At 42.0% G+C, this 26,993-nt stretch overlaps 1 protein-coding gene across 4 annotated transcripts in view; it reads right to left on the bottom strand.

Moving 5' to 3' along the window:
- The window catches only part of ELP2 (elongator acetyltransferase complex subunit 2), a 162,750-nt gene that overhangs the window by 571 nt on the left and 135,186 nt on the right, over positions 1–26,993 (bottom strand). For all 4 annotated transcript variants that reach the window (XM_073587856.1, XM_073587859.1, XM_073587857.1 and 1 more), the window contains 8 exons: positions 20,567–20,636; positions 16,329–16,424; positions 14,351–14,408; positions 12,992–13,064; positions 12,575–12,767; positions 11,760–11,881; positions 6,947–7,089; positions 6,442–6,546 (listed from right to left, as the gene is read on the bottom strand). In XM_073587856.1, the coding sequence (XP_073443957.1) occupies positions 6,442–6,546; positions 6,947–7,089; positions 11,760–11,881; positions 12,575–12,767; positions 12,992–13,064; positions 14,351–14,408; positions 16,329–16,424; positions 20,567–20,636 (860 nt within the window). The remainder of the gene's footprint in view (positions 1–6,441; positions 6,547–6,946; positions 7,090–11,759; positions 11,882–12,574; positions 12,768–12,991; positions 13,065–14,350; positions 14,409–16,328; positions 16,425–20,566; positions 20,637–26,993) is intronic.

The following is a 26,993-nucleotide window of genomic DNA, read 5'->3' as shown; positions in this document are numbered from 1 at the left end:
TTTAACTTTCAACACATTAGTGTCGGGTCACACTTCTCAATTACCATTTAATGATTTTTTGGTGAGGGGATAATCTTACGTTGCAATAAAAAGATTTGTCATATTCCTAGATATGCACCAGATAAACTGATATGTGGACCAGCTGAATACAGTGTCGCTATTTCAATTTGTCTTTTCACGTACAGATTTTGCCATTTTAGCAACTAAAAAAATACAAAGCATAGTAGGCCTGCTGAAAAGACGTTAAAGCTTGCATTTGCACACACACAAAAATATATATTATATATACATATACATACACATATATATATACAGTATATACATACACGTGTAAATGTATATATATATATATATATATATATATATATATATATATATATACAGTCATGGCCAAAAGTATTGACACCCCTGCAATTCTGTCAGATAATACTCAGTTTCTTCCTGAAAATCACTGAAAACACAAATTCTTTGGTATTATTATCTTCATTTAATTTGTCTTAAATGAAAAAACACAAAAAGAATTGTCCTAAAGCCAAATTGGATATAATTCCACACCAAACATAAAAAAGAGGGTGGACAAAAGTATTGGCACTGTGCGAAAAATCATGTGATGCTTCTCTAATTTGTGTAATTAACAGCACCTGTAACTTACCTGTGGAACATAACAGGTGTTGGCAATAACTAAATCACACTTGCAGCCAGTTGACATGGATTAAAGTTGACTCAACCTCTGTCCTGTGTCCTTGTGTGTACCACATTGAGCATGGAGAAAAGAAAGAAGACCAAAGAACTGTCTGAGGACTTGAGAAACCAAATTGTGAGGTAGCATGAGCAATCTCAAGGCTACAAGTCCATCTCCAAAGACCTGAATGTTCCTGTGTCTACTGTGTGCAGTGTCATCAAAAAGTTTAAAGCCCATGGCACTGTGGCTAACCTCCCTAGATGTGGACGGAAAAGAAAAATTGACAAGAGATTTCAGCGCAAGATTGTGTGGATGTTGGATAAAGAACCTCCACTAACATCCAAACAAGTTCAAGCTGCCCTGCAGTCCGAGGGTACAACAGTGTCAACCCGTACTATCCGTCGGCATCTGAATGAAAAGGGACTGTATGGTAGGAGACCCAGGAAGACTCCACTTCTTACCCCGAGACATAAAAAAGCCAGGCTGGAGTTTGCCAAAACTTACCTGAAAAAGCCTAAAACATTTTGGAAGAATGTTCTTTGGTCAGATGAGACAAAAGTAGAGCTTTTAGGGCAAAAGCATCAACATAGAGTTTACAGGAGAAAAAAGAGGCATTCAAAGAAAAGTACACGGTCCCTACAGTCAAACATGGCGGAGGTTCCCTGATGTTTTGGGGTTGCTTTGCTGCCTCTGGCACTGGACTGCTTGACCGTGTGCATGGCATTATGAAGTCAGAAGACTACCAACAAATTTTGCAGCATAATTTAGGGCCCAGTGTGAGAAAGCTGGGTCTACCTCAGAGGTCATGGGTCTTCCAGCAGGACAATAACCCAAAACACACTTCAAAAAGCACTAGAAAATGGTTTGAGAGAAAGCACTGGAGACTTCTAAGGTGGCCAGCAATAAGTCCAGACCTGAATCCCATAGAACACCTGTGGAGAGATCTAAAAATGGCAGTTTGGAGAAGGTACCCTTCAAATATCAGGGACCTGGAGTAGTTTGCCAAAGAAGAATGGTCTAAAATTCCAGCAGAGCATTGTAAGAAACTCATTGATGGTTACCGGAAGCGGTTGGTCGCAGTTATTTTGGCTAAAGGTTGTGCAACCAAGTATTAGGCTGAGGGTGCCAATACTTTTGTCCGGCCCATTTTTGGAGTTTTGTGTGAAATGATCAATGTTTTGCTTTTTGCTTCATTCTCTTTTGTGTTTTTTCATTTAAGACAAATTAAATGAAGATAGTAATACCAAAGAATTTGTGTTTGCAATCATTTTCAGGAAGAAACTGAATATTATCTGACAGAATTGCAGGGGTGTCAATACTTTTGGCCATGACTGTGTATATGTATATATATATATATATATATATATATATATATATATATATATATATATATACACACACTCACTGGCCACTTTATTAGGTACACCTGTCCAACTGTGTGTTAAGACTTAATTTCTAATCTGCCAATCACATGGCGGCAACTCAGTGCATTTAGGCATGTAGACATGGTCAAGACAATCTCCTGCAGTTCAAACCGAGCATCAGTATGGGGAAGAAAGGTGATTTGAGTGCCTTTGAACGTGGCATGATTGTTGGTGCCAGAAGGGCTGGTCTGAGTATTTCAGAAACTGCTGATCTACTGGGATTTTCACGCACAACCATCTCTAGGGTTTACAGAGAATGGTCCGAAAAAGAAAAAAAATCCAGTGAGCGGCAGTTCTGTGGCCAGAAATGCCTTGTTGATGCCAGAGGTCAGAGGAGAATGGGCAGACTGGTTCGAGCTGATAGAAAGGCAACAGTGACTCAAATTGCCACCCGTTACAACCAAGGTAGGCAGAAGAGCATCTCTGAACGCACAGTGCGTCGAACTTTGAGGCAGATGGGCTACAGCAGCAGAAGACCACACTGGGTACCACTCCTCTCAGCTAAGAACAGGAAACTGAGGCTACAATTTGCACAAGCTCATCGAAATTGGACAGTAGAAGATTGGAAAAACGTTGCCTGGTCTGATGAGTCTCGATTTCTGCTGCGACATTCGGATGGTAGGGTCAGAATTTGGCGTAAACAACATGAAAGCATGGATCCATCCTGCCTTGTATCAACGGTTCAGGCTGGTGGTGGTGGTGTCATGGTGTGGGGAATTTTTTCTTGGCACTCTTTGGGCCCCTTGGTACCAATTGAGCATCGTTGCAACGCCACAGCCTACCTGAGTATTGTTGCTGACCATGTCCATCCCTTTATGACCACAATGTACCCAACATCTGATGGCTACTTTCAGCAGGATAATGCGCCATGTCATAAAGCTCGAATCATCTCAGATTGGTTTCTTGAACATGACAATGAGTTCACTCTACTCAAATGGCCTCCTCAGTCACCAGATCTCAATCCAATAGAGCATCTTTGGGATGTGGTGGAACGGGAGATTCGCATCAGGGATGTGCAGCCGACAAATCTGCGCCAACTGTGTGATGCCATCATGTCAATATGGTCCAAAATCTCTGAGGAATGCTTCCAGCACCTTGTTGAATCTCTGCCACGAAGAATTGAGGCAGTTCTGAAGGCAAAAGGGGGTCCAACCCGTTACTAGCATGGTGTACCTAATAAAGTGGCCAGTGAGTGTATATATACACATACATACATACATACACATACACACACGTATGGTGGATATGAAAGTTGACATACCAGTTTAAATCTGTCAGATTGTAAAGGGATGTCCTGTGTAAAGCTCCCAGGTCCAGGTCACCCATAGATTTTCAATTGGATTTGGATTTTCTGCTGTAAAAAAACAGCCTAAAGCATAATGCTATATCTACCATGCTTCACTACGGGTATAATGTTCTTTCGTGATGCGCAATGTTGGCTTTGAACCAAACATATGTTTTGGAACTATAGCCTTTAAGTTCAACCTTTGACAGTCTTCTCAGAATTTCATGGTATATCTAATGCCTTAGAAAATTTTGGGACCCTACTCCTAACTGATGACTTTCAACAATAAGATCCCTTTGTGGTGTTGTAAGCTGTTTACGGACCATGACTTTTGATGTAAAATGCAATGAAGAAAATGTCAGAAAAATTCAAGTAGCACAGCTAGATTCGGGGTTAATTAGAATCACTTTAAATGATGGCAGCTGTGCACTGACTACTATGTAACATGAGTTTAAATGTGATTAGCTAATTCTGAACACAACCTCATCCCCAATTTTAAGAGGGTGTTTACACTTTTGCAACAACATTATTTTAGTTTTGATATTTTTATTTCCCCCTGTAAGTGGTTTCATTTTGTTTCTTACTGGATTACAGATTATGGGTAACACTAAAGGTGGGAAATGTTCCGAGAAGTTTCTTCATGGTCCAATTTTTTCTACATGACAAAAAGGGTAGTGCACACTTTTTACATCCACTTTATATGCACAAACAAATTGTGTGTATACCCATTTGTTTGTACATACAAGTAAATCATATTTTGACCCTAGCAATCACATTATTGGCCTATGTACTCTTCATGAACTTGGCAGACAGATATTTCCTCAAGGTGTTGGGTGATGCCACCTCTTCTTTTCCTAGCTGAAACAATCACAAATGTTTCCTAATGTGTAGAGGAAGTACATAGCAGCTTATATGTAATGTATGGGCGGCACGGTGGCTCAGTGGTTAGCGCTGCAGCCTTGCAGCGCTGAGGTCCTGGGTTCGAATCCCACCAAGGACAACATCTGCAAGGAGTTTGTATGTTCTCCCGTGTTTGCGTGGGTTTCCTCCGGGTACTCCGGTTTCCTCCCACATTCTAAAGACATACTAATAGGGAATTTAGATTGTGAGCCCCATCGGGGACAGTGATGATAATGTGTGTGCAAACTGTAAAGCGCTGCGGAATATGTTAGCGCTATATAAAAATAAAGATTATTATTAAAGATTATTAATGTCAGTGCTGTGCATTCCTCCAAAACACTGGGTCAGGCAGTGGTAAAGTCTTCTGCTGACTACTGAAAATGGGGGGGAAATTGTTCTTCTGTAACTTCCAGCTGATGAAGCAGAGTGGAACATGCTTTGTCATGTTCCTCATTAACATCTCCTTGCATAAGTGGACTTCACCTCTGCCCTTGTCAACAAGGCATGTCCGCAAAACAATGTGACACTGTCCAATCAGTGCTGGCAATGACAGACTGTGTAGAGACACCATATTGATTGGGCAAACTGTAGAAATTTTAAGTTATCCATTTAGTCACACGAAGAATAAAAGAGGGATGACAGATTATTTCATGAAAATGCTTACTGATTGTAAAATGTAGACCAGGAGAGGGTAATGTCACTTTCTACGGCCCCAGGCAGACTCCTGGGTACTGCAATGCTTTGGCCACCTGCCCTATTTTGCTAGTCGCTGGCTTTTTAATTTCTTCTTACACTTGCAATGAAGGTTTGGGGAGGAGTTAGCACGCTTCATGCTCCCATCCCACTTATGAAGACAGCAGCCCCAGTGTCTCCTATGTGATGTATACACCAGTCCCAGTTTCTCCAAGTTAATGTATACACAAGTCCTAGTGTCTGTTATTTGAAGTATACAGCAGTCTTGATGTCTCCGAGGACATGACTAAACAGCAGTCTGTATCTCCTATGTCACGTACAGCCGTTTCAGTGTCTCCTATATGATGTAAATATTGCAGTCTCAGTGTATCCTATGTGATGTATACAGCTGACTTCCCAATGTTCTATAAATGTAACATGCAGTGAAATTTACATCTATGCTCAGAACAACTTACTGCTGTGATCAATTTATTACAAACCTTATCACCAAGAGTCGACTGCATTCCAGACGGATGAAAACTTGGAAAATCAGTTGCAAGCAGCAACATCATCAATATCACCTAACATCATATGCCTCATCAAAGAAAGCAGCTCCAGCTACCACATTAGGGGTGAGTTAATTAGTGGTAAGCACTGTTAATTTGCAGCTATGGGTCCTGGGTTCAAGTCCCTCCAAGGACAACATCTGCAGGGAATTGGTATGTTGTCCCCATGTTTGCATGGGTTTTCCTCCAGTTACTCTGATTTCCTCCCACACTCAAAGACACATTCTTAGGTAATCTAGATTGCGAGCCCCAATGGGGACAGTACTGATAATGTATGTGAAGCCCTGTGGAATATGATGGCGCTATATAAGCAAAGCATAATAAATAATAAAATAAATGTTTGACCAAATATAGTAGGATCATTTTCAAGTTGATAATTTTGTAAGGCTGGTTTCACACTTGCGTTTTTTTGCGCATAAATGCGCATGTGTTTTTTTCCCTATACTTAAAATGGGTGCGCATAGTCATGCGTTTGTATGCGCATGCGTTTTTTTTGTAGTGTGTGCCTGGGCGCACAAAATGTATCCTGTTGCATTTTTTGTGCGCCCTACCTGTCTCAAAAAAACGCATGTGCACGAAATTCACCCAAAAACACATTATAGTCTATGGGTGCGCTGACCACGACCATGCGCACGTCAGCGCAAAAAAATGCATGCGTTTTTTTTAAAAAAAACCATGCGCAAAAAAACAAGAAAACGCATAAAAGCGTACGATGTGTTTTTTATGCGCGTTTGCACTGCGCACACAGCGCAAAAAAACGCAAGTGTGAAAGTTGCCTAAGGCTTATGAAATGTTATAAATATTGAAACTGCCCTTGGCAGAAAAAAAAGTACTCCACCCCTGTGTAGTTTTGCCTTCATTTAGTACTCATAATATAGGACCCTCCAAAGAGTAACAGAAAAAAACACTCACCTTTGGTCTATCTCATAAGCTTTTATCCAGTCATTAGGAGTAATATTGTACTGCCATTTGTACAGATTAATCTTTCCACAGTCTAATCCAACAGCAATGATATAGCTAGATAAGAAAAAATTATGTCACTTACAGCTTCCCAATGTAATTTTAAATATATCTAAATATGCACATAGCACATAGAAAATAGCATCTATAAAGAACTTTAAGGCACGTTTGCTTGTTTCATCACAGACATGGGAGCCAGTGTAGCGATCACCTGAGCCCCCGGCAAGCAGAAGATTTAGCCAAGGAATGCCAGAGCCTACCAAACATTTACTCTCTCACATTAAGATGAATAGCCCAGTTCTGAGAATCTGCTTGTTGAGGTGCACCCTCTCACATCCGAATGCCCCAATACAGACGTCCATATGCTTTATACTGGCGGATCTCATATCAATAATATATGAGGGATGGGAAAACCACATCTTCAGCTGACGTTCACATAATCTATTTACATGATTACCTTCCTTGAGAAGCAATTACTTGGTTCACACTGACGGCAGTGACGGAGTCTTCTGTATCCAGAGGTGTAGAGCAAGGTTTCACAGATGAGCAGCTTTTCTCATCCATGTGATCACACACCTGACAGTCACCCCATACAATCACCTAAACAATGGATATACAGAAAGCAATAACAATTAACATTGGAAAAAAAATATTATGCTCTACATATCAAAGTGTGCCCATGACAAACATTTATCATTATCCAGATTGAGAATCAAATTGTTGGGACCCCCACAGATCACAGGAAATAATTGCCCCCCCGCCCCCATTTAAAATGGAATGGAGGTCATGCACGCACACTACTGGTCCATTCAAAGTCTAAGGGACTGATGAAGATATCCAAGTGCTGTACTTGGCTACCCCAGTCAGTCCCATAGGCAATGAATAAAGCGGTAGTGTGCATGTGTGCCCATTGCTTTCTTCTAGCAGGAGACAAAGGACCACCATTCTTTCGATCAGTGGGTGTACTAGCTTTGGGAACACAAGCAATCAAACATTTATCACATGACGTGCAGAGCCGATACATATTGTTCATGGGTTAATCCATTCAAATATAATATTAGATGGTTTACACAATGTTTTATGTTATGCCATAGCTGGAAATTGCAGATCACTATAACCAGAAAAAAAAAAAATCTAAGTAAAGTTTCACCTTTAAAAACATTTTTATTATTCTATTATGTCCAAAATTCTGTGGTGATTCATTTAATATGTTATCATTATTGAAATCTGAGATGTTTTCCCTCAAAGATCAAAACCCCCTGCAAGGCCATGGAGTAAAGACAACCTATCACCAGGTCAAAAGTGAAAGGTCTGTGCTCTGACTTTATTCCTGCTGCTCCCTTGACTAATCCACTGTTATTTTTTTTCTTAAACATTCCATAAGGTTATAGCAATATGGATCTATTAAATTAGTTCTAATTTTTATGGTTTGTACCAAGTGTGCATTGCTCATAACAATCTCTAGAAGAGTAGCTTTAGGGTGTGTGCACACGCTGCGGATTCTGCTGCGGTTTAGTCTGCGGTTTGACACCTGGACAATGGAGTAGGTGTAAAACCGCTGCAGATTCCGCACAAACAAGTGACATGCTGCGGTTTGACACCTGGACAATGGAGTAGGTGTAAAACCGCTGCAGATTCCGCACAAACAAGTGACATGCTGCGGTTTTGAAACCGCAGCAAATCCGTGTGGAAAATTCTGCACCGTGTGCACTGCGGTTTTTGTTTTCCATTGATTATAATGGTACTGTACAATGCAGCAGAAACTGCTGCGGATCCGCAGCAGAATCCGCAGCGTGTGCACACACCCTTAGGCTGCTCTGCTTTATTACTCTGTGAGCATCGCCAGCTAGAAAAAGAAAAAGTGGCACTAAATAAAATGGCCCATATCTCTGGAACCATATAGTAGATATAAAAGGAAAAAAAACTGACTACTAATGGGATTAGCAAAAATGAAGGTAGAGTAAAAACTAGTCATTTTTGACCTGATGACAGGTCCTCCTTAAAATGTTCTGCAAAAATGTAAATTTAATAAGAAACGTGACATATCTCAAACTGCAACCTATCCTAGTCACGATTTAGGATGGATTGCAGACTGAAAACATCACTGGAGACGTCTGAAATGACAGAAAAGCAGCATCATAAACACGCATATCTCACTAAGGTGCCAGAGCAGGACTGTCACACGGGAAGAAAAACATAGCTCACTCAGCCACTGGAACAGTCCCACGGGGATTTTAGCTCTAGATTCATCCTCCATGAACATTTGTATAGCTTTTCTGTGTAGTCAGCCTGACCGTTTTATAGCATGGCACGGAGACTGAGCAAAAAGGGTATACAAATGGGCATGGAGAAGTTCGAAGCTAGAGATAAAAACCTTCATATGACTCAGGTAGGGGAAAAATATTTCTTTCTTCATCATGTTCCTCTTCAGTCAGTTGAGAAACACATGTCAAGCGGTGTTCTTTCAGTCTGCAACCGATCCTGGCACATTACTAGGACAGGTTAAAGTATACAAAATGTCACGGGGGCCATTTTTATCACGTTCTTGGAAAACCTGTTTAATTTATAAAATTCTTCAATCACTAGCAGGACCTAGCAGAAAATTTCACTGCATAATAATTCAGCATGCAATAAGTGTCCTCCGGGGGTGCTAACACTATCAATTCAAGGAATAGTCTCAGAATGTACAACCCTATTTCAGAATGCATCTCTGATAAACCATAGACTTTGCCAAGGAAACGCTTGTTTGTCCACACATTGGAGATTAAGTATTAAATAACCACTAATAAATTAAGCTGTGGCTCAGTTCTTCCAGGTCCACTCTCCGTCCTAGCAGATAAAGGTGGCTACAACAGAGACAATTACCACTCTACCGACTGTTTAAAGCAACAATGGCTATTGGCTAAAGGCCGGCAGCACATTCCAGGTATATTTATGTTGCCATAAGTCACTGCATACCAACAATGCAATACAGGAGAAGACATAGTCAGGGACCGAAACGCGAGTCGGGGCTGCCATTGGATACGCACTGGAGGATACTTATATGGGTGAGTCCAACATTTCTTAAAGGGAGATTTCCCAAAACTTTGTAGTGATCTTGCAGCTCTGAATGAGATCAATCCATGTATCTCATGTCTGCCATATATATATGGGAGAGCACCTTTGTGACTAATGCATATCTTTTTTGCACTATGCACTTTATTGTAAATTTGTCACTGCAATAGATTACAACTTTTGTGGTTAACCCTCTCCGTTACTAGAGTAGTTGTGCCCTTCCACACGAGTTTTTGTATGTGCCTTGTCTGTTTCTGTGTACTCATACATGTTTGACAGTTATTGTATACATAAAAATATATTTACTTTTTAACTATCAATTTTGGCTTTATACAGGCTTGTACAACTGTCCTGTCTATGTAACTGAAGTATGGATTCTGTCTGCGGAGAGGTTGGCACCTCAGGAGCGTGCCCGTTTCCAAGGGAGGTAATGTGCTGATGTACTGTCTCCTCTGAGATTTTGCATTCTGACATCACACTATGGAGTGAGGGACACCAGCAGTGCTGCAAGAGTCCTCATCTTCTGCTTATCCAGCGTTCCCCTGCTACTACTGTGCAAGCATCTCTCAGTCATAGTGCAATTCAGGAGGCATTCTCCTCTTGGTGCTCAACTGTTTGGAAAGCTCTAACTTGCATTCTGAAATTGCACTGTGAGAGATACTGGCACAACAGTAGGAGAGGAATGCTGGATAAACAGATGTTGAGCTGCTCGCTTGCAGCTGTGCTGGTGTCCCTCAGTCACTGTGTGATGTCAAATGCAAAATCTGAAAGGAGAATGTACATCAGCCCATTACTACACTCTGCATTAAGCATGCTCCTAAGATGCAAACCACTCAGCAGACAGAATCCATACTCCAATTACATATGCAGGGATGGTGCACAAGCCAGGAGGCAGGATAAACAGAAGATGAGCTACTCTCTTGCTTTTGTGGTGGCATCTCTTTCTCATAGTGTGATGCTATAATGGAAAAAACAGCCATGTTTGAGTTCTCCACTGTTTAGTGCATTGTATTGTGACTTTGCACCGTGAGTGAGCCACGCTGCCGCAGCAGAAGATAAGATGAGCTCCTCTCCTGCTGCTGTGTTGGCATCTCTCACTCATTATGCAATGTCATAATGCTACGCAACAGAGCACTCAGAAGAGATTTCAAGTTAGATCATTACTTAAGGTACTGTCACACTTAGCGATGTACCAGCGATCCCGGCCAGCGATATGACGCGGTCAGGATCGCTGGTGCATCGCTAGTGAGCTGCCACACAGGCAGATCTCACCAGCGACATCGCAGGGGTCGGAGGTCGCTACTTACCTGTCACACTAGGCGATCCTGCGTCCTCCCGCCCGGCTCCACGCTCGTCTCTCCACAGGAAGCGCCGCAGGAAGCTGACGACGAGAAACGGTCCAGGACGTTCTCTCGTGATCAGCGATAACCAGCGGGGGAGCGGGTTGTAGGTAAGTATCAGACACAGCGATGTCGCTAGCAATATCGCTATAACGTCACAAGTTATAGCGATATTGCTAGAGATATCACTTAGTGTGACAGGCCCTTGAGTTGCAAAGCTGCCACCCTTTCTACTAACAAAATCCATAATCCAATTATATAGAGGTGGGGTACGGAGGTTGTACAAGCCAGAAGTAAGCTGGGTTTTTGAAGGCCACTCTGATCATAATTTTGAAAGGAAAAAAGCTCAATTACCCAAAGAAGTGAACTTTCATAACATTCCATGCTGGGCACATTAACAAAATAAAGTCTAATTACTCCTTAAACAAACCACAACGTACTGTACTAGTTGCAACACCAATCCCGCACTTCTGTTCACTTTCTGTTGCTAAAATCCTAAGTAAAAGGCAGGGCTGTGGAGTTGGAGTCGTGGTGTCGGTATAAAATGGACCAACTCCTAAAATATGTAATAAATTGGGTTCTGTAGTTCAGTGCAGGATGTGCTGTAAACGTTTTCATAACAATTTGGGAAGTTATGAAATGTCCTATAAATGTCTGTTCTGTTCCCGATCTGAGGTTCTCAGCTTTTAGTTGAGATGAATGTGCCAAACTGTATGTACATGCTCAGTAGTGAGGCAGGGCTGTGGAGTCGAATTCAGGAAAACTGAGGAGTTGACGACGTGGGAAGTTTGGCTTATCGACTCCACAGCCCTGGTAATAGGTGGACAAGGTATAAAATAATGCACTGTGATCCAATTTACACTCTAATCCACACACCTTTTTGTCTCTGCTTCCTGTTACAAAGAATTTGCTGTCTGGAGTCCAGTCGCATGACCAAATGATTCGAGAATGGACAGATGTACTCTTGTCAGTGTTTGCATGTAATCTGAACTGGAGTGCTGTTTAAGGAAAAAAGAGAGATAAAAGTTAAAACACAATTTTGTTGAAGCTCTACTAAAAATGAAGGCCCCAATTCCTAAAGACTGGTGTTTTGCATGTCTTACTGAAGGAGTAAGATATGCTAAATTTATTAAGAATCAATCACCTGCTAATTAATTTGGCGCATCTTTCATCTCCGGCTTGCCCCCACCAGAAATTACGTGTATGTTTGTCTTGAGATATATATATATATATATATATATATATATATATATATATATATATATACACTTTATAAAAGTCAAAAGTCGAAACAAGTTGACAGGCATTGTGACATCCTCTATAAACAGTCCATTCATCTGCACATAGTGTCAGTATTCGGCTATTAGTGCCTGCTGGGCAATGGGAAAACAGACAATAATATGATGGTTCCTTTTCAATAAGACAACCTTCAGGCTTATTTACAAGCTACTATGGTGTCCATTACCAATTCACAATCTTTGGAGACAGAAAGTGATTATTTTGGTGGATGAACATTGCACATATATAAAATTACTAATAATATTACACTAAGTTTACTGAATCAGGGACCTCGGGTTAGAAGTAATACAATAATAAAATATACTCATGTGCCACCGACACATTTTACATTTTTTTTTTAGGCCAGATAACCAATTAGTAGTGCACTCAAAAGCCCATCTGCTACCACTTACCTGACTCTGTGGGAATTTCCTCCTGCTTCCTCCACAGAGACCAATTTCTATCTCTGGAAACTGCTAATAGGAATTTGTCATCGGGAGAAAATGCCATCTGAGTAACAGTCAGGTTGTGAAACGACAAGGTCTGGATCTGCTTCCAGCTTGTGGTACTCCACAGAATAATTGCTGCGTGTTCTTTTTTGGAAGCCTAAACAGGGGTGAAGAAAAAAAAATGAAAGTGGGTCAAACCTGTGTCAGCCTGAGCGATCCGAACAAATTACGTGCCCACAGCACAAAGTACCAGCAGCAGCTTCGGAAATATCTTCCTATAATGAGACATAAAATTTACAAATGGGATACATGTAGACATAACTTATTCATGGGGGAAGGAGAATGGCCTCATCAGCACGCAATGCTTATTTCTTCTATTACCTTACATGCAGAAGCAATGATTGTTCCAGCATTGTTACAAGCTACAGCAAAAATTTCATAGCCGTGTCCATACCTAGAAAGTGAATACAAAGAACACATTAAGAAAAAATTGGGGGCAGATTAATAAACACTGTCTAATTCTTAAGAGTCATAGAATGCAGCAGTTTTTATCTTCACACTGTTCGATAAACTGGCGCATCTTTAGACAGACCAGTTAAACGTTACACCAGATCCTATTTGGCTAACTATGAGCCACAATCTGGGGGCAGTAAATAGGGCGGCATACTAGACCACTCTCCTTTCAATGAAGCAATGCCCATTTTAAGCAAAACTTCACCCCTTTGTCAGCCAAAGTGTAGAAAGTGTCTAACGCACCAAAATATAATGCGAGTCACAAAGGACAATTATTTGGCAAAAATTGGTCCAGAATCCTTGCACATTTAGCTTGGTACATCTCGCCTTCATTTCTCAGATTTCAGTCCAATGTCAACAGGATTATTTTTAAAAGACGAGTGAAGGGATATTAATGTAATAAAGAAACAACTGTCGCTTACTCTACACCCATGAATAAAAGTGGTGATGTCCGGGTTATCAGTCACTTGATCGAGCAGTCGATCAGTGGAAACTTTTAGATGACTGAATGAGACGCCATCACATCTGGCCCTGTTAGAGACTTCCAGAGTGGTGGACTTTGGCGTAGTCAGTAACAATTATTTCTTGATTTTATAAAGGTCTCTTTATTCTGGTAACTTTTTAAAGAGTCCTGGTAAACCTCTTTACTTTAAGAGAACCTGCCAGCATGATTTTGTAATTAAAAGTAAAGACATGGCTGTTAGAGCGCTATAATACAGATTACATTGATACCTTTGGTGAAGAAATAGACTTTGTGGTTCCTCTTTAATCACCATGTAAAGTTTTCTGCTAATTAGACTTTGGTGCACATTGGCCGTACTGTGCACCGGGTGTTCTTCTCCCTGATGAGATTCCCTGGCCCTCCACCTGCCTCTAGTCTGTGAATGATACGCCTCCTGCTGGCCACTGCTGAGATTTCAGACAGGGGAGGCCGGTTATTCACAGACCAAAGGCAGGTGGAGGTGTACATCGAAATACAAGGCAGATTTCTTCACCAAAGGTATCAATGTATTCAGTATTACAGCGCCATTACATCCACGTATTTACATTACACAATCGAGCTGACAGGTTCTCTTTAACATAAGACCATATTGTGAGAAGACTAGGGATTTATAAAGAACAACCTCTAAAGAGCACTGTATAACTGCAGGAATGGAAAACAGACAAGCTCTGTAACAATACGGCGCAGATACCACTGGAAAACAAGATTTGACCAAAAAAACTTACAACTTTTGAACTTCAGGCCACAGCGTATTCTGCAACAAGTGATCTTCTGTTGGGGGCTCTGCAGAAAACAGATTCTATTCACTAATGTTATATTGAGCAAGATGTAGACTTACACTTTTGTTGGCATTAGTGGAATATTTACATACAAATCTAATCTCTTCCATAGAAAGAGACCTGTAAAGCACTAGTCAGGGGTGGCACCAAACTAGTCTCATCTTCAACTATGGTTCCCAGCTGCATCTTCAAAGTATATTTTCTCTGAAACCAGGGGTGGACACAGAGAGGGCCAAGAACGGTATATGGATCCTTTGCAGTACAATAAAGTGTCTGTGACAGAAGCTGCTTGCTGCATAATCTACACAAAAAACATATCTGGCTACAATTTTGTAGCCAGGTTCTGATTCCTATTACAGCACGAATCAGGTGCAAGGTTACGTTGAATCTTACTTCATGCTTACACCATGCATCATGATGACTGGACTGCATACCCATTTCAATCATGCAAAGCAATATGATGAAGCCGAAAACATGGGTTACTGCAGAACAATAAACCTCTCGTACTTGCTACACAATAAAAAGTGAATACCAGTGTATCATTTATTGCATAAAATACATTCTTTCAGTTAATAACATGCTCTATGACAGGGGTCTCAAACACGTGGCCCCTGAGGCAGGCATCTGCGGCCCGCGGTGCACCACATGTCTCACTCCCTGAAGCAGGGGGAAGGAATGCATTCAGGAGCAGCAATGGCATTGGCTGTTCTGTGTGCACACACTGCACAGGACCTGGGATGAGGTCACAGGAGGGGGAGGAGTCAGGGGTCACATGATCAGGGGCCTTAGTGTGTGCAGGACAGACGCTGCTGTGTGTGTGCTGGTTGTCATGGTACTGGATGAAGGTAAGCTTATGCATTGGTTCAGGAGGGGTTTACAGGGTGGATGGGGCAGAGCTCTGTGTTCGAGGTGTATGGAGCGGAACCCTGTGTGTACAAGGTGTATGGAGCGGAGCCGTGTGTGTATGAGGTGTACGGAGCGGATCCGTGTGCGTACGAGGTGTAAGGAGCGGAGCCGTGTGCGTACGAGGTGTAAGGAGCGGAGCCGTGTGTCTACGAGGTGTACGGAGCAGAGCCCTGTGTGTACGAGGTGTACGGAGCAGAGCCCTGTGTGTACGAGGTGTAAGGAGCGGAGCCACGTGTGTACGAGGTGTAAGGAGCGGAGCCGTGTGTGTACGAGGTGTACGGAGCGGAGCCGTGTGTGTACGAGGTGTACGGAGCAGAGCCCTGTGTGTACGAGGTGTACGGAGCGGAGCCCTGTGTGTACGAGGTGGGGGAGGAGTCAGGGGTCACATGATCAGGGGCCTTAGTGTGTGCAGGACAGACGCTGCTGTGTGTGTGCTGGTTGTCATGGTACTGGATGAAGGTAAGCTTATGCATTGGTTCAGGAGGGGTTTACAGGGTGGATGGGGCAGAGCTCTGTGTTCGAGGTGTATGGAGCGGAACCCTGTGTGTACAAGGTGTATGGAGCGGAGCCGTGTGTGTACGAGGTGTATGGAGTGGAGCCGTGTGTACGAGGTGTATGGAGCGGAGCCGTGTGTGTACGAGGTGTATGGAGCGGAGCCGTGTGTGTACGAGGTGTACGGAGCCCTGTGTGTATGTGGTGTACGGAGCGGAGCCCTGTGTGTTTGAGGTGTACGGAGTGGAGCCCTGTGTGTGCGAGGTGTACAGAGCGGAGCCGCATGTGTACGAGGTGTGCAGAGCCGCGCGTGTACGAGGTGTATTAAGTTTGAAAGGAATGCGACCCCCCAGCTCAAATTTTTTTTTTATGTGCGGCCCATTTACTCTGCAGAGTTTGAGACCCCTGCTCTATGAGATGTCTTTGTGATATTGTCAATTTTACAATACAAATGTCACCATTTAAATCATATTACATAATGTTATAATCTCCGATATACTTAAAAGACTAGTGATTGTTCACTGACCTGTAAGTACATGAGGCTGAAAATAAGGCTGCGAATACTGGTCAGACGCACTGCTGAAGGTCGCTTCTTCTTGTACAGACGGTGCATTCAAATCACCTTGATAAAAGCAAGGGAATATCAGTTGCAATAATGATATAAAAAAAATAAAAGGATAACAAAAATTTAAATACAGTGGCTTGCGAAAGCATTCACCCCCTTGGCATTTTTTATGTTTTTTTACCTCACAACCGAAAAACATCCCCATAACATGATGCTGCCACCAAATATTTCTCTGTAAGGATGGAGATCTTGGGGCGATGAGCTTTGTTGGTTTGGCGCCAGACATAATGCTTACCTTAGTGGGTAAAAAGTTCAATTTTGGTCTCATCTGACTAGAGCACCTTCTTCCATACATATGGGGAGTCTCCCACATCACTTTTGGCAAACTCAAAACGAGCATTACAATTTTGGTGTGTAAGTGTAGGCTTTTTTTCTGCCTACTCTTCCATAAAGGCTACTTCAATGGTGTGTAGGGTTTATTGTGTCCATATGGACAGATACTCCAGCCTCTGCTGGGAACTCTACAGAGAATGGTATACTTTTTTTTTCACAACCCAACCCTGACGACTTGTACTTGTCAACAGTTTTGTCCCTGACTTGTTTTGGAGATCTCCTCGGTCTTCATGTTGTTGTTTGGTTAGTAGGGTTGCAGCCTCTATGTCATTTCAGAAAAAGTGTGTATATACTGACAGACCATCTGACACTTAGACTGCAAACAGGTGGACTTTCTTTCACTAAGCGTGTGACTTATTAAGGTAATTGCTTGCACCACAAATTTTTGGGGGCTTCATAGCCAAAAGGGTGAATACATACGCACATGACAATTTTTAGTTATTTGATCAGATAAATTTAGTTTAAGCCTATATTTTTCTCACTTCACCAACTTAAGGCCCCTTTACATGTAGCGATGCACCAGCGATCCGACCAGCGATATGATCCGGTCAGGATCGCTGGTGCATCGCTAAATGATCGCTAGTGAGCTTCCACACAGGAAGATCTCACAGGGATGCAGCAGCGACGCAGCGCACGATACTTACCTTTCAGACGCGGCGATCCTGACGTCCTCCCGCACGCCTCCACACGTCGCTCGTCGGCGCCAGCAGGAAGCGCCAGACGAGAAATGGAGCTGCGCGATCAGCGATGGACAGCGGGGGAGCCGGTCGGAGGTAAGTATCACACATAACGATATCGCTGCTACGTCACCAAATCGGTGATGCTTTAGCGATATTGCTAGCGATATCGCTATGTGTAAAACCCCCTTTAGACCAGTGCTGATTCTTAGTGCTGCTGCATCACAGACAAATCGGATTACAAAATTATTTAACTCCTTAGTGACCAAGCCAAATTTTACAATATTGACCAGTGTCACTTTATGAGGTTATCACTTTAGAACGCTTCAAGGTATTACACGGATTCTAAGAACGTTTTTTCGTGGCACATTTTAATTTATGATAGTGGTAAAATATCTTCGATATGACTTGTTTTTATTTATGAAAAAAAGGAAAATTGGCAAAAAATTTAAAAATTTAGCAATTTTCAGACTTAATTTTTGTGCCCTTAAATCAGAGATATGTCACACAAAATAGTTAATAAATAACATTTTCCACATGTCTACTTTACATCAGCACAATTTTGGAAACAATTTTTTTTGTTAGGAAGTTATAAGGGTTAAAAGTTGACCAGCGATTTCTCATTTTTCCAACAAAATTTACAAAACCATTTTTTTTTTAAGGGCCACATTACATTTGAAGTTACTTTGAGGGGTCTACACGACAGAAAATACCCAAAAGTGACACCATTCTAAAAACTGCACCCCTTCAAGATACTGAAAACCACATTCAAGAAGTTTATTAACCTTTCAGTTGCTTCATGAGAACTGAAGCAATGTTGACGGAAAAAAATTAACATTAACTTTTTTCACAAAAAATTTAATTTAGACCCAAACGTTTTTATTTTCACAAGGTAACAAGAGAAAATGGACATGAAAATTTGTTGTGCAGTTTCTCCTGAGTGCGCCGATACCCCATACGCAAAATTGGCAGTAATCGAGACTGGCCGCCATGTCGCATTTGGAGAGCCTCTGATGTGCCTAAATAGTGGAAATCCCCCACAAGTGACACCATTTTGAAAACTAGACCCCTCAGGGAACTTGTCATTTTGGAAACCACACCCCTCAAGGATTTTATCCAGTGGTATAATGAGCATTTTGAGCCCACAAATACAACACAGAATTTGTTAACACATTGAATATGTCGTCATTAGTGTTGAGCACGGGCATGCACCAAATAAAGCGGGTGCTCAAGTGACATGCGTGAATTCCTGCCTTGCCTGTTTCACAGCTGTTAGACACCCAAAAAAAAAAAAAAAAACATGTGGGAATCCGCGATAGCCCATACATACCCAAGCACCCGATGCAAACTTAAGTAGTGAGAACTTGTGCTCAACACTAGCCGTCATATCACTTTTTTAAAAACTTTTGAAAAACCCAATTCTAACTTCAACCCCAACACAACTCTAACACCAACCCCAAAGAAGGGGGAAAAAATGAATTTTTTTTATTTTATATTTTTTATCTAACTAAAGGGGGTGACAAAGGGGGATTTGATTTACTATGTTTTTGTATTTTGATCACTGTGATAGGGTCTAGCACACTGCTCAAAAGGAACCAATAGGAAAAATTCCCTATTGTTGCCGGGTACTGGCCGGCAAATATCGGCAGGCGCACAATGCATGCACCACCATTTTTTTCCAGGAAGATGGAAGATGACGCGGAGGCCCAGGGGACGAAGCAGGAGGGCCCATGGGATGGCGGAGGGTAATGAGGGACCCATTTCTCTCTTCTATGATATATTAGATCATATCAGAGGGGAGAAAAATGAATTTTAAATAGCACTTTTTTTTCTGATCGTCGTTATTCGGTGATGGGCCCTGATCATGTTCTCCAGGGTCTCAGCTACCCCCAGTAGCTGAAATCCCAGAGATTTTTCGACGCTGGGGGGGCGCTATACCCTTCTTTCTCAGTGCCTTTAAAAAGAGGCGCTGAGTAATAAGTACCCATAACTGCCGCCGTTAAAAGGCGTATCGCCGGTTGTTAAGGGGTTAAACACAGGTTTTAATTTTCCAACATAGGTAGAAAAGCCAAGGGGGTGAATCTTTCAAAAGCCACTTTAGATTATATGAACTATCTAGAACAACAAACTAAACCCAACATAGTGTAAGTTAAAACAAACCTTTACAATGTAAGCCATATAAGCTCTATACTCCAAACAAGTTGTCGTGAAATCAATGAGCCGCCTTTTGGGATTCCATGAACACTAAGAATTGGCCGAATGCCTTAACATTTCTATGCTGTTAAAAATGCCTTGGAGTAGCAATGTCTCTATACACTGTACAGTATTGTTACTTTCCTAAGGTTGGACATTATAATGACTAGTAGATGATAAAAAAAAATATATATTTGGAAAAAGGAATAAGGAATCATTTTTCAAAACGTAAAATTTTTTTTCGATTTGTCCGAAATAAATAATTATCTTAGTCTGTTTACCGCAAAGTCAGTATACTTGGTCCACTGCTACCATTTGTATTAAATTTAGTGTGGTCATCCACAGTGATGAAATAAGTGAATTCTGTAATTAGAGTCACGTCAACCATGTTCCTTTAATAATTGCCGCCAAATAATTGGTACTGAATGTCACATGACAAATTATTATGCAAGATAGAATGGAACAGAGAATATGGTTAATGCAGGAAAAAAACAAAAAAAAGCTCTATAGATTTTTTTTTAATCAATGTATGCCCCCACATAGCTTATTCGGGTTTGCATCTTGGTAAATGAATAATATTCTCATCATATAGCAAGGTTTTTTGTTTTTTTTTGTTGGAGGGAATTTTTAGCTACGTACATGAATAATTTTTAGAAACTTCCTTTTAATGCCTTCAATAAAGTTCAAGATATGAAACTGCTTACCCCAAAAATAAACTTAAATGACAAACCAAAGGAAAAAACATAATTCACGTGAAAGCAAAAAAAAAGTCATTGTTGTTGCAGTAGCTAATTACGACAATGGTCTCTGGCCAGTCAAACTAACGCCATCTGGAAAAACCAGCTGATCTCTAGAATGCAGAGATATTTTGTTTTCAGGGACTGGCTTCTGCAGTAACACTCACTGTACCCTGGAGAATGAAATTATCAATCTTACCGTGAAAGACTGCTTTATTGGACAAACCTAAAGCTGGCACAGTAGCACCTTCGGGAAGACTGGAGTGGTCCTGCAACAGCACAGAAGTGTAAAATCAATAGGTTATAACATACTGTTTTCACAAGTCAAACAGTAAGGTAAAGTACATTCTAGGAACTCCTAAACAATATAGAGGAATACAGTGTGTCCGTAAAGTCATGGTGCACTTTTGACCAGTCACAGGAAAGTATACAAGTATACCGAAAAGGAGATGAATCCAGCGAGCCAAGTTTGAAGTACATAAAAAATATTTTTCTTTATTTTAAACGTAGATTAAAAATATTATCCATAGCAGCATATTATATAAGCAGATAGTAAAAATTACTGCTGTAAAGCGCACGGCAAGACGTGTTTCGGCTAAACCTTTATCATTGCCAATGATAAAGGTTTAGCCGAAACGCGTCTTGCCGTGCGCTTTACAGCAGTAATTTTTCCTATCTCTGCCTATATAATATGCTGCTATGGATAATATTTTTAATCTACGTTTGAAATAAAGAAAAATATTTTTTATGTACTTCAAACTTGGCTCGCTGGATTCATCTCCTTTTCGCATTTATTGTTGACAAGAGCTCCTGTCATTTATCCATTGCTGAGAGCCTATACAGTATAGCAGCTTATCATTTGAACCAACCGGGTAAGCTGGCATTTCTTCTTTTTTATTATACAAGTATACCATGTTCCCTGGATCTGACGCCCTTAGACTTTTACTTTTGGGGTTATGTGAAGCAACATGTGTACATTGAACATATCAACGACATTAATCACTTAAAACAGAGAATCACAGACGTTATTCACTCTGTTACACCAGACGTCGTTACCCGTGTGTGGCAAGAACTTCACTATCGTTTGGATGTGTGTAGAGCAACAAATGGAGCCCACATCAAACGGCACTGAATAGGTATGAAACTGGGAGAGGCTTTCTTTTATTTGGAGCAGATTTCACATTTCTATCGTTTTTTGTTGCTTTCCGGTGACTGGTCAAAAGTGCACCATGACTTTACGGACACACTGTATATTAATTTACATGAAAGCTAAAACTAATTTAAATGTTAGCTCCCGAATGAAGTCTATAGATGTAGTTCGATCTTGTAAAGTGATGGCATATCACAAGGATACAGTATATCATCTCTTTATATTTATGTGGTCTCACCTCTATGACCCTTGCCAATCTGGAGAATGAAAAAGCCACAACGCTAGGTCTACCACTGAATCCCCTTCTAAATTTTCCCTAGGAAACAGGATTTCTGGCCACCAGGTTGTGCAGGGGAATGCAGCTGGTCCCAAATATTTGAACATGATGGTGATGTATGTCCCTAGTTCTCTGTAGTTCTAAGGAGCTGCAGTGTGGGGAAATGTAGTAAAGAGGATACAGAGCTAAAGCCTCTTCATTTTTAAGATCAGTGTGGCTCCCCACCAATCATAAAATCATGGCGTATCGTGACCTATAAAATCACCAACACTTTACCGCATTGGAATGACCCTGAAATAATGCAAAAGAGCAGGCAAAATGTAAATTACTTTAAAAGGGTTGCTCAGTCTAAAAATGACAAGTCTGCAGTTACTCTATGTGACCGTAGACCTGTGAATTCTTAAGTAGCGTGCACTACATGCTGTGTGGATTCTCTGGTGTCAGTGCCAGGGACGGCGGACATGAGACCAGAAGTATGTGATATGCATACTCCCAGTCAGAATCCAACTAGGCTGTTTCTGGCCTAGCGCAATACACTTGAGAACATTGAGAGCATTGGAAACAGTCTAGTCAGATTCTGTCCTAGAGTATGCATATCACATACTTGTGGTCTCATGACCGGCATTCCTGGCACCGGAGAATCTTCACTATGTGAGGATTCACAAGTCTGCAATGACACAAAGTGACTGCAAATTTGTTGATTTACACCGGACAACCCCATTAACATTTCTTACATTACTTATCTTGTACTGGTCCCAAATTACAGCATGTGTTGAAATGTGTGCATATAAACTGTATCTTTGCATGTTCACTTAAAGAAGCACGCTCTGGAAAAGTTTTCATTCCCCATCAATTTAAACTTTGTAAAAGAAGTATTTTTGTAAATGCCTCCTGTTGTCATCTGTGCCTGTGAGCGGCGCGATCTCTGTCCGCTCACTCCGCATTACGTGACCCCGGCTGCAGCACGTGAATTTCCTGACTCCATTGCAGGCATGACCCAGTTGGGGGCACCCCTCCTGATTGTGCTCTCGACAGTGTTTCACCGTACGTCACAGCCCAGTATCCAGGGCATGCTTTCCTTCTCCCTGCTTTCACAAGCCCCGAGCGCGCGCCAGATACTAGTCTGTGACAAGCAGTGAAACACTGGCCAGAGCACAGTCAATCAGCAGAGATGCGTGCAATTGGGTCACACCTGGGTGATGCAAGGGATTCTGGAACTTGACATCAGCGAATGTCAGCGGCGGCTGCAGCCGGGGTCACATGATGCCGAGTGAGCGGTCAGAGATCGCGCTGCTCACAGGCAAAGATGGCAATAAGAGGTATTTACAAAATACTTCTTTACAAGGTTTAAATCTGTGGGGGCATTGTAGAATGTAGTGGACAACCTCTTTATTGAATGAAAAACTTAGAGGAAGTGCTTATTCAAAGGGTCAAAGTTGACTTTTAGAATCGCTCCTTCCAAAAGGTAGCACTAAAGTTCGAGTTCTCTTCCTCTCTGAAAAGGAAATTTATATATTTAAAGCACATTGGCATGAGAACACAGGGGTGGAATAAACTCTCTTGCTGCCCAAAACTAGGGATAGCATTCCAATTTACACATTAGGTCTAATTTTTGGGATGACGGTGGAGTCAAATAGAAAATGTGTTATTTAACCATTTCCCATCCACACTCTTCCCACTTTACCAAATTACAATACATACTCTTCATTCTCATCCACTCCCATCTTCTGGCAAAATAGCCAGCTAGTAACTCTAAAGGCCCCTTTACATTTAGCGATGCACCAACGATCCGATCCGACCAGCGATCCGACCCGGTCAGGATCGCTGGTGCATCGCTAAATGATCGCTAATGAGCTGTCGCACAGGCAAACCTCACAGCGATGCAGCAGCGACACAGCGCACGATACTCACCTTTCACACACAGCGATCCTGACGTCCTCCCGCCCGCCTCCACACGTCGCTCGTCGTCACAGCAGGAAGCCCCAGCAGGAAGCTGACAACGAGAAATGGAGCCGGACATTCTCGCGCGATCAGCAATGGACAGCGGGGGAGCCGGTCGGAGGCAAGTATCACACATAGCGATATCGCTATAACGTCACAAAATCGGTGATGTTATAGCGATATCGCTATGTGTAAAACCCCCTGTAACACCTTTTTTTTTTTTTTTTTTGAGTCCTCTGCTGTCTCTATTTTTCCTTACCTTGAATCAGTCACTTCCCTGCACAGGTGATGTTCTCTCACCAAAAGAAAACACCCAATGAACCATGGCACAAATAGCATTATCAGCTGATTAGTCATTGTCAGATTGGTTGAAGATTGATTTTTCAATGTAGAAACTAAGCCATTTTTAAAAGCCCTCCGAAGGCTTACTCCACCACCAACATATGAGATACCATAGCACAATCATCTGTGCTGGTTCCTGGAACAGTCTGCATGTGTCCACCACTAAATCATTGCATGGGACAAAAATGACCCTTTTCCAAATGCAAGTTACTAGCGCAAGCCCCGAACAGAGAAGGAACAAGCAAATGTTATAGGAGACTCAAACTCATGAGTCTGCAGAACTGCGAACGCTCCTTTGGATGACTTACGGTAACTCTCAACCAGTAAAGCAAAATAGTTCATCTTATGACAATTGTATAATATTGAATTTTGGATAATGATGGTTCTTAAACATGGAAAGTATGACACTATTTGTATGTATCGTGTTACATAGAAAAGCTGGATAGTGACGGTACTGTCACAAAGTGGTCTGATGCCTTTGTAACCCATTAATAACAGTGACATTCTAGTTACTCATTTTACAGCTTCTGGTTTAGTCCACACTAAAAGAATAAGGCTGGTTTCACATTTGCGCTTTTGTGCGCAGCGCATCGTGCGTGTGCGCACTGCGCACCTATGTTTAACATGACGTGCGCATGGTCTTGGAAACTTGCGTTTTCGTGCGCATGCGTTTTTTTGTCTTTTGCGCCAGGCGCGCCAGACGCAACATGTTGCATTTTTTGGTGTGCCATGTCTCGGCAAAAAAACGCATGCGCACGCTTGCGCACGGAATGCGCAAAAACAACACATTGAAGTCTATGGGAACGCATGCGTGCGCATGGTCTTGCGCACGGTTGCGTTTTTTTGCGCATGCGTTTTTGAGTGAAACAAGTCTAGAATGTTCTCTAGACAATGGAAAAAATGTCACACCTAAAAACGCATGTGCATAAAAAAAACGCAAATGCATGCAAAAACGCATGTAAAACGCAAGCAACGCTGCGTTTTTTTGACGCATCAGCGTGCGCATGACGTTAAAAAAACGTGCGTTTGTTTTGCGTTTTTCTTTGCGTTTTTTATGCGCACGATGCGCTGCGCAAAAAAACGCTAATGTGAAACTAGCCTAATGTGGTGACATCACATGGAAATGATAATATTACATTACTTATTTAGCTGGGCATTTAACTTTTCATTTCACAAGATGCTGGACTTAAATACAGTATCATATGGTCTTATGACACCAATTCTTTCATGGCTACCTCCTCCTGAGCTGCACATTCCATGTTCAATTAAATTAATCTACACAAATGGAAACAATTTAGTCTAGTAAATGAAGCAGATGAGACTTGAAGGTCAATAGAAAGTCACGAATGTAAGAGGCTTGAAGGTAATCACTTTCCAAGGTGACTTCAAGGAAATAGATACTGAACCTGGTTTACAGCCAATATACTTTATAAGAAGCACAGGATCTAGTGAACTGACGTATTAAAAAGTTTCCTAGTTAAGGAATATCAATGTAGAACAAGTGGAATGGCTTCATAATACATGACTTTAAAGGGAATCCATCACCAGATTTTTGGCACCCAACGTGAGAGCAGCATAATGTAGGGGCAGAGACCCACATTTCAGCAACATGTCACTTACTGTGGTGCTTAGTGTAGTTTTCATAACATCATTGATTTATGAGCAGAAGATTATCACTGGATGACACGTAAACCTGGTCAGGTAGTCCAACTGTACCACACCACTGATAGGCAGCTTTCTGCTTGTGCATAGTGCACAAAGAAAGCCGCCAATCAGTGATGTGGGCGTGGTTATAGAGCTCAGCATTCAGAGAACTGCTAGATCGCAAGCAAATAAAACAAGGATTTTATCAAAACTGCGGCAAGCACCACAGTAAGTGATACATCGTTATAAGGGTCACTGCCCCTACATAATGCTGCTCTCATAGAGAAAGCTTTGGCCCGCAACCCCCAATGCTCCTCTTAGCCGCTCAGCCCTGTTCTTCCAATACCAGCTTCTCCACCATGACAGAAGATCAGCTCTCCACCCTCCTGTCAAGATCACACCTCACCACTTGTGCGCTTGACCCGCTCCCATTCCACCTCATCTCTATCTTTGCCACAGTCTTCTTCCCAACTCTAACACACCTCTTCAACCCTTCACTTACAAATGGTGCCACTCTCTCATCCTTCAAACATGCCTCAATCACACCCATCCTCAAAAAGCCCTCCCTCGACCCATCCTCTGTGTCTAACTATCGTCCAATATCTCTTCTCCCTTATGCCTCAAAACTACTGGAACAGCATGTATATCTTGAACTGTCCTCACACCTCTCCTCCTGTACCCTCTTTGACTGGTTACAATCTGGCTTCCGACCACATCACTCAACTGAAACTGCCCTAACTAAAGTCACTAACGACTTACTAACCGCCAAGCGCAAGCGACACTACTCTGTCCTCCTTCTCTTGGACCAGTCTTCTGCCTTCGACACCGTGAACCATTCCCTCCTGCTACAGATTCTCTCACCTCTTGGCATCACAGACTTGGCCCTATCCTGGATCTCATCATACCTAACAGACCAAACATTTAGTGTCTCCCTCTCACACACCACCTCCTCACCTGGCCCCCTGTCTGTCGGTGTTCCTCAAGGCTCAGTCCTAGGACCCCTACTCTTCTCCATCTACACCTTCGGCCTGGGACAGCTCATAGAATCCCATGGTTTGCAGTATCACCTCTACGCCGATGACACGCAGATTTACCTATGTGGACCTGACCTCACCTCCTTACTGACCAAAATCCCCCAATGTCTGTCTGCTATCTTATCCTCCTTTTCTGCTCGCTTTCTCAAGCTGAACATGGACAAAACAGAATTCATTATCTTTCCCCCATCTCACTTTACCCCCTCCACCAGACCTATCCATCAATGTCAATGGCCGG

The sequence above is a fragment of the Dendrobates tinctorius genome, unplaced genomic scaffold (assembly GCF_039654945.1).
Source record: "Dendrobates tinctorius isolate UK_male_01 unplaced genomic scaffold, ASM3965494v1 ptg000102l, whole genome shotgun sequence".
In the NCBI taxonomy this organism is placed as follows: Eukaryota; Metazoa; Chordata; class Amphibia; order Anura; family Dendrobatidae; genus Dendrobates; species Dendrobates tinctorius.
Note: the sequence above shows the minus strand (reverse complement) of the source record. Positions and strands in the feature narration are given on the sequence as shown.